This window comes from Malania oleifera, chromosome 6 (genome assembly GCF_029873635.1).
Source record: "Malania oleifera isolate guangnan ecotype guangnan chromosome 6, ASM2987363v1, whole genome shotgun sequence".
Lineage (NCBI taxonomy): Eukaryota > Viridiplantae > Streptophyta > Magnoliopsida > Santalales > Ximeniaceae > Malania > Malania oleifera.
In genome coordinates, this window is record NC_080422.1 from 40449232 (window position 1) to 40459486 (window position 10255).

Below are 10255 nucleotides of genomic sequence, written 5' to 3' on the forward strand. Positions count from 1 at the left end.
ATTATAATTAAATGTGAATCAATACAAATTAATCATAAATTGGAAATTTATAATCAAGAGATAAATGGAGAATAAATTCGCACGTTTTCTGACTCAGCTCAACGCGTCTCAAGCTATGTTTTTGGCTCCATCTCTAACATTTAATACATGCATTTGTTAACAATGCACCATAGCTCGGCACACCCAATGAGAGTAATACCGTTGACGGTTACATTGACGGTTTTAGACAAAAAGCAATTCCGAAGCAAACCGTCGACGGTTTTATCAAACCGTCAACGGTTACATTTGTCCGCTGCAGATTTAAATGACGAAGATCTGAGGCAAATCATCACAATAAAGACTAAGGAAGGTCAAAGATCCAAAGTCAATTGTCTGAGGATCACATATGCTAACAAATCAAAGCCTATTGATTCAAAAGGAGCATATATGTCAACAACGCAGATTTTATCTCAGATTTCATGGGATTTATGATATCTCATTTATTGTTATCTAAATCTTGTAAACTTGTTTAAATACACTAGCAAGTATCCTCCTTATGCACTTAGTGTTCACTGCTCAGTTATTGTAATAAAATATCATTGGCTCTTCATGTTTCAGTTTTTCTTTAGCATTCAAAAAAGTTATTCAACATGACCAACATAATCTTGCAAAGCCATTCTCCAGCTAAGCATTCTGATTTTATTTAATCCTGGAACCAGCCATATTAAAACCTTATACCAGTAACCCATATAGAACTGATATACAATGATAGAAAGAAAGGACTGCCTCTCTTCTTATTCAAGAACAATGCCATATGACTCCAAGGAACAACACTCAGACTAAGCATGCACTCAATATCTTTAACCAAGAAATAAAATCTTTATGATCCAAACAGTTCGAAGACACAAATATGACAAAAGATACTCCAATTTGGCATGTCAATCTAAATTTGGAAGAATTATGCATATAAGAGTTCACTGGATACCAATAAATAATTTAAAATACCATCTAGTAAACAAATTTTAAATCCTTTACTTTCATTAGTGGCAGGTAGAAACAGCTGTATCAAGACAAATGAACAAGCTGTGGACAGTATGCAGGATATGTTAAACAAAGTTCAAATCTAAGGGATTGGACAAGAGTAAAACATGCTTACCTGTTAATGTTTTCCATATAAAATCATGAAACTAACTGTCATGGAGAACTCACAGGAACATGTGGAGCTTGGAGCTAGGAAAAATTTTTGATATCTAGTCAAAGACTTGGGAGGAGATAGTGAGTAAGGATTTAATGGCCTTGAATCTATCAAAAGAAATGGTTCATGATCGCATAAATTAGCAGAAAATGATTCATATAACCTACCCCACTTAGTGGGACTAAGGTTTGATTTTGTTGTTGTTGTTGTTGTTGTAGTCAAAGACCTGAAAAAGTAAAACTAAATTTGGCCCAAGGAAATTTTTGGAAATCAAAATTCCAAGGTAATGTTTATTTGGGATTTATTAAAACTTGATTGTCAAAAATAAAATAAAAAATACAATTTATAGCTTGATTACAAAGAATAAAATTAACAATGCAATTTATTGCATCCTTGCTTTTTTTGTGTTATATCATGCTTCATCAATGCTGCAAGGTACTGCATTCTGGTGATAGGAAGATAAAGGGACAAATAAACATAGCCCAACACCAATGCAGTGGACCAAAAACACCTAGGTGATTTTGCCAAGAGGTGGCTTACTTTCGAGCTAGCCTTACCTTGCAAGAGTAAAATATTTCCATTCAAAAAGTAATATCAGATGCACCTAATGCCTAGTGCCCAAGCAATTTGTATTTTCCCATTATCCTTAGGAAGGACGCTAGAGGCGGATTTATTTATTTATTTATTTTAAATAGAAGGAAAGAAAAAGGTGCTTTTTTTTTTTTTTAATTATGTTCTACCAAGTTCTTTCTTGTGTGTATGTGTATAGGTGTGTAGGTGTGTGTACCCTTCAATCTCTATATTCACAAACTAATGCAGTACCCTTTCCTGAAGTCTAGCATCTCCCCATATTATCACTGATAGCATCCCATCTGAACTCATTTTGCAGCTTTTTATTTAGTTCCAATCTCCCTCAGTCACTGACCAAAACCTCCACATGAACCACGAATCACTCAATCATGACGACCTACAGGGGACATATGGTTCCTGATACCACGGATGTAGCACCACTTTCAGTTATTACACTTTCACACCATGTCATGTTGGCTATAGATGAATCTTATGTGTTATACCATCTGTACCAAAATAAAAGATTCGCCATTGTCAGAATTAGTGGTTTTTGCCAAAGAGAAATCCCCTTGTTTAAAAACCCCATAGCTGATGAACTGTTTCCAAATTTTCAACAAAAAATTCAAATAGTTCCATCCAAGTAGAGGATTTCACTAAGTACCTATTCGAGTATCCCAAAATTATAATTACCAATAATGGATTACATATTGAGATTATTGTTGTAAATAAGCATAAAAATTACATCTTTCACAATTTGTTGGTGACCTGTGCAATAATTCTACTATCAATCTGTTATTGTTTTGATTTATCATTCTAAGAAGACAAAACTGGAGCATGGTAAATAAGGTTTGAACAAAACACCATACCATCTCTATAGATGGGAATCTCTACTTTTTTTTTTCGAGGTTTCAAGTTCCTAACAGCCATCTTGGCTTGTGCAAGCAACAATGCAGTTGATCTTGGCAGTGATTTTCTATACTGTACTGTCATTATAAAAAGCAACAATGCAGTTGATCTTGGCAGAGAGATCCTCTTATATAATAACAAAATAGAATAAAACATGAGGCAAAAAGATGCTAAAATGACAAGTCAATTGTTCTCTTATTCATCAACCTTCTTTACAAAAAAGCATGGATTTGACCACCACCTGGAGCAAAACAACTCCAACTTATGCATCAGTTGCATATATGTACTATATCTATAGTCATCTGAAACAATCAACTACATATTTGGTACGAAGGAATAGAATGGAATCAGGTGGAATAAAATTGAAATTATGACTTCAATTAGTCATGATCACCATTCAGATTTTCATTTAGTTCCTTTCCTACCCCATTCCATTCTGCAAACCAAACATGACCTAAGAGAATAGAAGAAAAAAGAGTGTCAAAAATCAAAATCTAAACCCCAAAAGTCCTTTGCAGCTGTCATGGGCACTACTTTTTACCAGGAAGAATTGGGAAAACTACTTCTTCCGACACAGAAGAAGAGAAGAAATCCTCAGAACTGTAACTCTGATCATCGGAGGAAAACGAAGAATACTCATCATCTGTCTCTGTCACTGTCTCGGACAACCCCTCTACTGGGTATATGACCTCTTCCTCCTCCTCTTCGCCCTCCTCCTCCTCCTCCTCCTCAAAACCATTAGTTTCTGGTTCGTCATCTTTGCAGTCTAATTCAGCGACGAATGGATGAGTCAAAAGTTTTTCAGCGGTGGATCTGAACGGAGCCTTCCTCACAAAACATTTTTTCAAGAAATCGCTGGCTTCTTTGGATAAGGTACTCGGAACTTTTGGCAATTGATTTGGAGTGCGAATCCTAGAGAGAAGACCCTCGCGGTCTAAAAATGCGGCACCATCCCACGGTGGCCTCCCAGTTAACATTTCAAGCACAACACAGCCAAGAGCCCAAACATCAGAAGGAGGCCCCTGTGTGCCTCGAACAACAGCTTCGGGCGACATATACAATGGAGTCCCTCTGAAGCAAGGACCCTGTTTGCTCGTCCGCTTCGCCAGCCCAAAATCTGCAATCTTCGGCACAAATTTAGCAACAGCGGAACCAGAATTGGGAAGGAAAAGCAAAATGTTGTCTGGCTTCAAATCGCAATGAACATAGCCGCGAGCGTGGATGTGACGAAGGCCGCGAAGAAGAGCCCTAGCGTAGGCCCTGACATCAGATTGGGGAATGAGAGCAGCGACGGCGGTGTGCTTCTTGATGAGAGCACCCAAAGTTCCTCCGGGGGCGTACTCCAGAAGCAAATTGTAGATCATCTGCTGCCCATCTTCACTGTAGGTTTCCTCGTCCCCGAAGCACTGCAAAACGCTGGAACAACCCTGTAGATTGCAGAGAGTTTCCTTCTCTTTCTGCAGAGTAGCAGAGAGAGAAACCTCGGAGGATTTGACAGCCATGACCGAGGGAAAGCAGCCGCCTTTCTTCATCTTCTTCCTGGGATTGGCGAGGAAGACACAACCGTGACTGCCTTTGCCGATCAAAGGGCCTCTCACCCATGAGACTCCATCTCCATAATCGAATTCCTCCGCTGCATCTCCCCGATTCCTCTTCATTTCTGCAATTAGGGTTTGTTTCCTCCGGGAGAAGGAGAAGGAGCAGGAGCGTTGGATTGTTGGAATGAGATAAAAAAGAGAAGCTGGTATGGCGCTTTAAAGCGGGAATGTGGGTTTCAAACTACTTAGGACTGACTATCCTTACCTGTCTTGCGCCACACGAGTCATAACTCCTTAGGGCTTCTCATTTTATTGGCTCGTCTTTTTATTCCTTTTTTTTTTTTTTTTTTTTTCCAACTTTTTAGTTGATATAGTAAAAATTATTTTTAAATTTTTTCTAGATATTATTGTTTAGGTTAAATTATTTTATACCTAATTAAATTTCTCGTTAGAAATTAAAACAAAAGGAGACCGTGTGAGTTTTTATATATATTTAAAATACATATTTTTACAAATTTGAAAATATATAGTGAAATTAATAATGAATTACATGCATGATGTGAATGTAAGCTCAAAATAACCATAGATTGACCGTAGGGAACCAAACCCGAGACGTTGCATTTTTAGGCTTAATTAAAAAGCCTCAACCGACCGACCAGTTCCAATATTAATCATCTTAATCAACCGAACACATTATCGGCTGAAAGTCAAAAGTTTGACTAAGGCTCAGTCGATCGACCACGTTTTGAACTAAAATCCCACGGTTGACCGAACTATGAACATGAAATTATAAAAAAAATGAGACCGGTCCCTTTCCTTAGTCGATCGAATCTCTCAGGATCTAGTCATTTTAAGCGCCTAAAAACGTGTTTAATTTTAATTAAACATTTTCAAAATGACCTCCGTAAGCAAAACATATTTAATATACTTTATTTTAAAATATATTTCGGAGATATGGTTTAAGTATTCTTGAGATCTTTGAAAAGCACTTATTTAATATTTCTTTCTCATCAAAGATCATACATATTGATTTGGGAAAAATCTATATGAAAGCAAAACCCTAAGTTCTCCTAAGTTTTTATTGATAAATATTTTTGGAGAAAAATCTATTGGGGTTAAATCTTTAAGCATATATCATATACATTACATTATCATTATTGAGAAAAACACATATACTCACTTGAGCTTCATTTCATATCTTGTGTGAGTGTATTTGTGCCTTATTGTTGTACATCATTTGCTTGTATAAGAAGCATCTTTATTGTACACAAATATTGATATCTGTTTTTTTCCCGACGTGTGATCTTCGGAAGAGGATTGCACTGGCCTTTAACGTGCACTAGATAGTTCAGACCCGGTTAGGAGGAACTGTTGCACCGTAAAGTGTAGTTGTAAAGGTTAGGGTCAACCATGTAAATGTGACCTTTGGTATTCCTTCGCCCAGTAAGGAGATGTGATTGTAATCGATGCCGCTTTACCCATAAGTGGGTATTAGTAGTGAATCCTTTTGCTTGTTAGCTTGAGGCGGGGATGTAGGCAGGATTGACCAAAACTCGATAACAAATATTGTGTTGTTCTCTTTTTCCCTGCACTATTTAATTTTTTGCATTTATTTTCTTATATTTTAATTGCTGTGAATGATTGAGAAATACTAAGATTGTTTTAATTGTTCAAATATATATTTTGTAACGCCCCAACCCACCACGTGGGCCCGGGGTGCTACTTAAGTGACATTTGTGTACTTGATACCATAATTAGTAATATAAATGTAGCGTTAATAAATAAAATATCCTCCATAATCCATTACCAAAGTTCTAAAGTACCTTTATACACAGTCGTCTCCAATTATCTATATTATAATCCATTAAAATAGTACAACAAAAACAACTCATTCCATACACCCATATTACATACTCAGGGCTTCAAACCCAACTTATATACAATAGAGTTCTCATTGACACTCACAAAAACTAACTGGCTATCATCCCGCCGCGGAGTTCGCTAAACTCGACCTTGAGATGGTCCTAACAAGATAATTTGTATATTGGGGTCAGACACTTCTCAGTAAGGCAGAATAAGTTAATATTAGTGTGTGGTCAGCATGCATTTAGTGTTTACTGAAAACATCCATCCTTCATTTAAGCGAAAATAGCTATTTTACATTGTAATCACTTTACAAAGTTGAAAATACTCATCTCGTTTCCATAGTATAAGCAGTTCAGTAAATAAGTAACATCATTTACATAAATCTATAGATATGCATAAAAGACACTCTCTGAGACTAAACACCATTTACTTCCCCCCATGGTGCGGGTTGTGGGGCCTGAAGGCTGGACTAAGCCCTGGGGGATGAACCCAAATAAAGTCAAAATCATACATCTGATGCTAACTAGGACTGCAGGCATGCACAACTCAGTTGTGAGTCCGATTGCCTTACCACTTCTTGGTTCGAACTTCCAGGGAAGGTACACCCTCTACTAAGGCTAATTCGCTGAGACCACCCTACACTTTTATCCAGAATAGTGTGGACGCACGTGGTCAACTACTGAATCTCTAGCAATGGTATTGTGCTCATAACATAATTGGTCCTCTTGGTTCCTAAAGCATATCATGCAATTTATGTAATAAAAACTTTGTTTCAAACTCATTTCGTATAAAACTTGTCCTATTAAAAATCCCAGCCCTCCGCCATCATATAAAATTCAGCTCACAACCGCTATATCAAATCCCAGTCCTCGACCATCATATAAAACTTGGCTCACAGCCGCTATATCAAATTCCGGCTCCCGGCCATGTAATAACCCAAAATCAAAAAAAATAAAAGAAAATAAATAAAAGGAAAAGGGAAATAAATTTAAAAAAGGTATCAAGCAGGGACTCGTCAAGGAATTTGTTTTCCTCATCAAAAAATATCCTTTTGAGTTTCATCGACGAGTACACGTGTCTCATCGATGAGGAATTCTCGAGAGCAGGGAAAATTTAGTTTTTTAAACGCTTCGTCGACGAACATGATAACCTTGTTGATGAATTTTCTTCTTGGCTTCGTCGATGAACCTTTTAAATTCATCGATGAAGGCTCGGGTATAAAGTGACCCTAGATCATTTCTTCTGCAAAATTCTCTCTCCTCTCTCATTTTCTCTCTCTAGGTTTCAGTTTCCCTACTTTCTTTCTTCAAATCTGGACCAAATTTAGCCCGATTCGATGATAAAAAACTACCATGAGGTCCTTGAGAAGATTATTTGCAACATAGGTGAAGCAGATTTTCAGTTTGGAGTACTTAGGCGCCACTCCAAAATCAGGGTAAGTAGGGTATTTCTAATATTAAATAAAGTATTGGGAGTGTGTGGGCCTAGGAGATGATAAATGATAAATATCCTGGGGGTTAAACTAATTAGGTTAAAATTTTTGGAATACAGGGTTTCGTTTTTCATTCAGTTAAGGCAGAATCTCGAGGAGCAGGTAAAGGGAATACGTTATAATGGATTTTTATTAATTTTAAACCAATTAAATTAAAGTATATAATTATATATATTTAGGTATAATTTTTTGAATGGTTAGACTATTGGATAAAAAATAATTTTAATTATAGATACCGTATTAGGGAAAAACCGTGTGGTATGAAATAACTTTCATAACTAAATGGTTACGAGTACCGCTCAATTATGATTTATTGTTTTGTTGTGGTTACTGTTTGTGTTGTAAAAGCTACTTGGTTGTGAATATTGTTCAATTGTGAATATTGTTTGATTATGAATATTGTGGTGAATGCATTGATGTGCTTTGATGATTGGTTATGTCATGGATGTGTATTGTACTTTGGTTCATGTAAATTGTGATATAGCGTTGGCAGTGGTATGAGGAGGTCATTATATCGTACCTGATATAAATCGCCATATAACGTTGGCAGCAGTATGAGGAGGTTGTTATATAGGCATTTATATTAAGGAGGTAAAACATTGGGAGTGGAATGAGGAGTTTGTTTTACCGATTTACTATGAACGAGGTTGTGTGTGTGAATTTATAACATGTGTGGTTGGGAAGCTTGTGTAATAACCTGTGTAGTTGTGAGTCCTGTGTGGATGATATTCCTATGTGGACTGTATTTGCTGTGTGGTTATGGACCCTATGTGGGTGTGAATGAAGTGTGTGTGTTTCTTGTGTTGATGGGTTGTGATATGCGTGTATACATGGGTCTCTGTGATATGAAAAGTGTATACATGCGTGTATACATGATGCATGTGAAATTAATTATATAAGTATTCATGGCAAAGTACATTTTCCACCAAGGGCTTGCTGAGAAAGGCGAGTGCCCTAGTGGTTTTTTGTTGGTGTTAGAGCAGAGGGAAGGTACTTGTATGGGCGAGTAAACTTTCCTATTCTCAGAGACTTTGCTTGGATACATAATTTGAGGGTTTACTGAGTAAGGTGAGTTCCCTAGTTTCAGTACCAGAGCAGAGGGAAACTACTTGTATGGGCGGTTAATCTTCCGTATTCTCAGAATTTATCACTAAAAATAATTATGTATGTGTGTATAATACTAGATGTCAGTGATGTTATTAATGTTGTGATTTCTCAACTTCAATGATATTGAATAATAGATGAGTATATTTTATATTTATCTAAACTTTATGCCACACACTATTATAACTTATTTCTTCCTTATTGAGAGGTGTCTCACCTCAGTGATTTATTACTCTTTCAAGTCCTTCAAGTGATCGAGCTTAAAAGCTCCGGGGCTGGGTTAGAATTTTTGGTGACCCGTAAGCGGTATTAGAACTGAATATGTATAATAATTTTTTTTTTTTTAGAATCTCTAGAAAAGTAATATATGTGGATGGATTTTTCTTTTGGATTATGTATATATAGTACTTTAGTATTTTATTTGAGGTTGTTTAAATAGTTATGCTTCATGATTGGTATCAGAGACATGTGGTGAGTCTTATAGTGCCCCGAGGCCCCACTTGGTGGATTTGGGGCGTTACAAATGGTATTAGAGCTTTAGGTTATAGATTCTGCAGACTTTAGGAGGATTAATACCAGAGTATAGGTTTGAGTTGGATGAGGATAGGAACGAGGTAGATTAAGGTATTAATAGGAAATTTGAGTTTTGTTTCGTAGCCTCAAGGCAGAAATCTCTTGAAGGACTTCTGTGATTTTCTAAATCAGTCGACGGTTTCAGAAAACCACAATAAATCCATCAATGGTGATGTTTCCAAGCAGAGAGACTGAAACTTAGAATTAGAATTTGAAGGTTAAGATGATTGCGGATAATTGGGTATTGGATGTTTAATTGAGAATTTGGGTATTAATTTGGTTTCCTGTTTTGTGAATATGTCAGTTATGTTAAGATGTAGAAATTTTAAACTTGCCTTTGTTATATATATATATTCAAGATGGATTCGAGAGGTAAAGGTGTGGATGATGGAGGAGGAGATGAGTTGGAAGCTTCTAATGGAGATTAGATCGAAACCTCCTAATTGTTGCGAGGTATAGCTTGTCAGGTTAAGGAACAGATGAGATGAGATTTTGGGAGATCGAGCTACCCACTAGTGAACTAGGGCTATACGATTGATCAATTCACTCGCCTGAAACCCTCATCTTTTGTGGGAGGCAATGACCCAATCATGGTCGAGACTTGGATGTGAGGGATGGAGAAAATATTGGCAGTGCTAAATTGCATTGAGGAGCAGAAGGTTCTTTTCGCCACCTTCAAGTTGACCGAAGAAGCTAAACGGTGGTGGCAAGCAGTGAAGCCGTTGGAAGAGTAGCGAACAGTACCTATAGCGATGACGTGGGGTCGTTTCAAGCAGATCTTCTACAACCGATATTTTTCCGCCACCACCAGAAAAGCGAAGGCAAATGAATTTTTCAACTTGACTCAGGGGTGCTTCACAGTTCAGTAGTATGTTACTAGGTTCCTGGAACTTTCTCGCTTTGTGCCTTTTATGATCCTAGATGAATATCAAAAGGTAAGATGGTTTGAAAGGGGCCTAAATTAGATGATTCATAAGCATATGACATGTTTAATGATACAGGACTTCACAGAACTGGTGGATAAAACAACCG

General features: G+C 37.0%; 1 protein-coding gene across 1 annotated transcript; it reads right to left on the reverse strand.

The window, feature by feature from the left end:
• Nucleotides 1-2819: 2819 nt before the first annotated feature.
• LOC131157793 (mitogen-activated protein kinase kinase kinase 20-like) lies at nt 2820-4389 on the reverse strand. Its single transcript, XM_058112182.1, has one exon. The coding sequence runs from the start codon at nt 4306-4308 to the stop codon at nt 3181-3183; it is 1128 nt and encodes a 375-aa protein (XP_057968165.1). The 5' UTR covers nt 4309-4389; the 3' UTR covers nt 2820-3180.
• Nucleotides 4390-10255: the final 5866 nt, after the last annotated feature.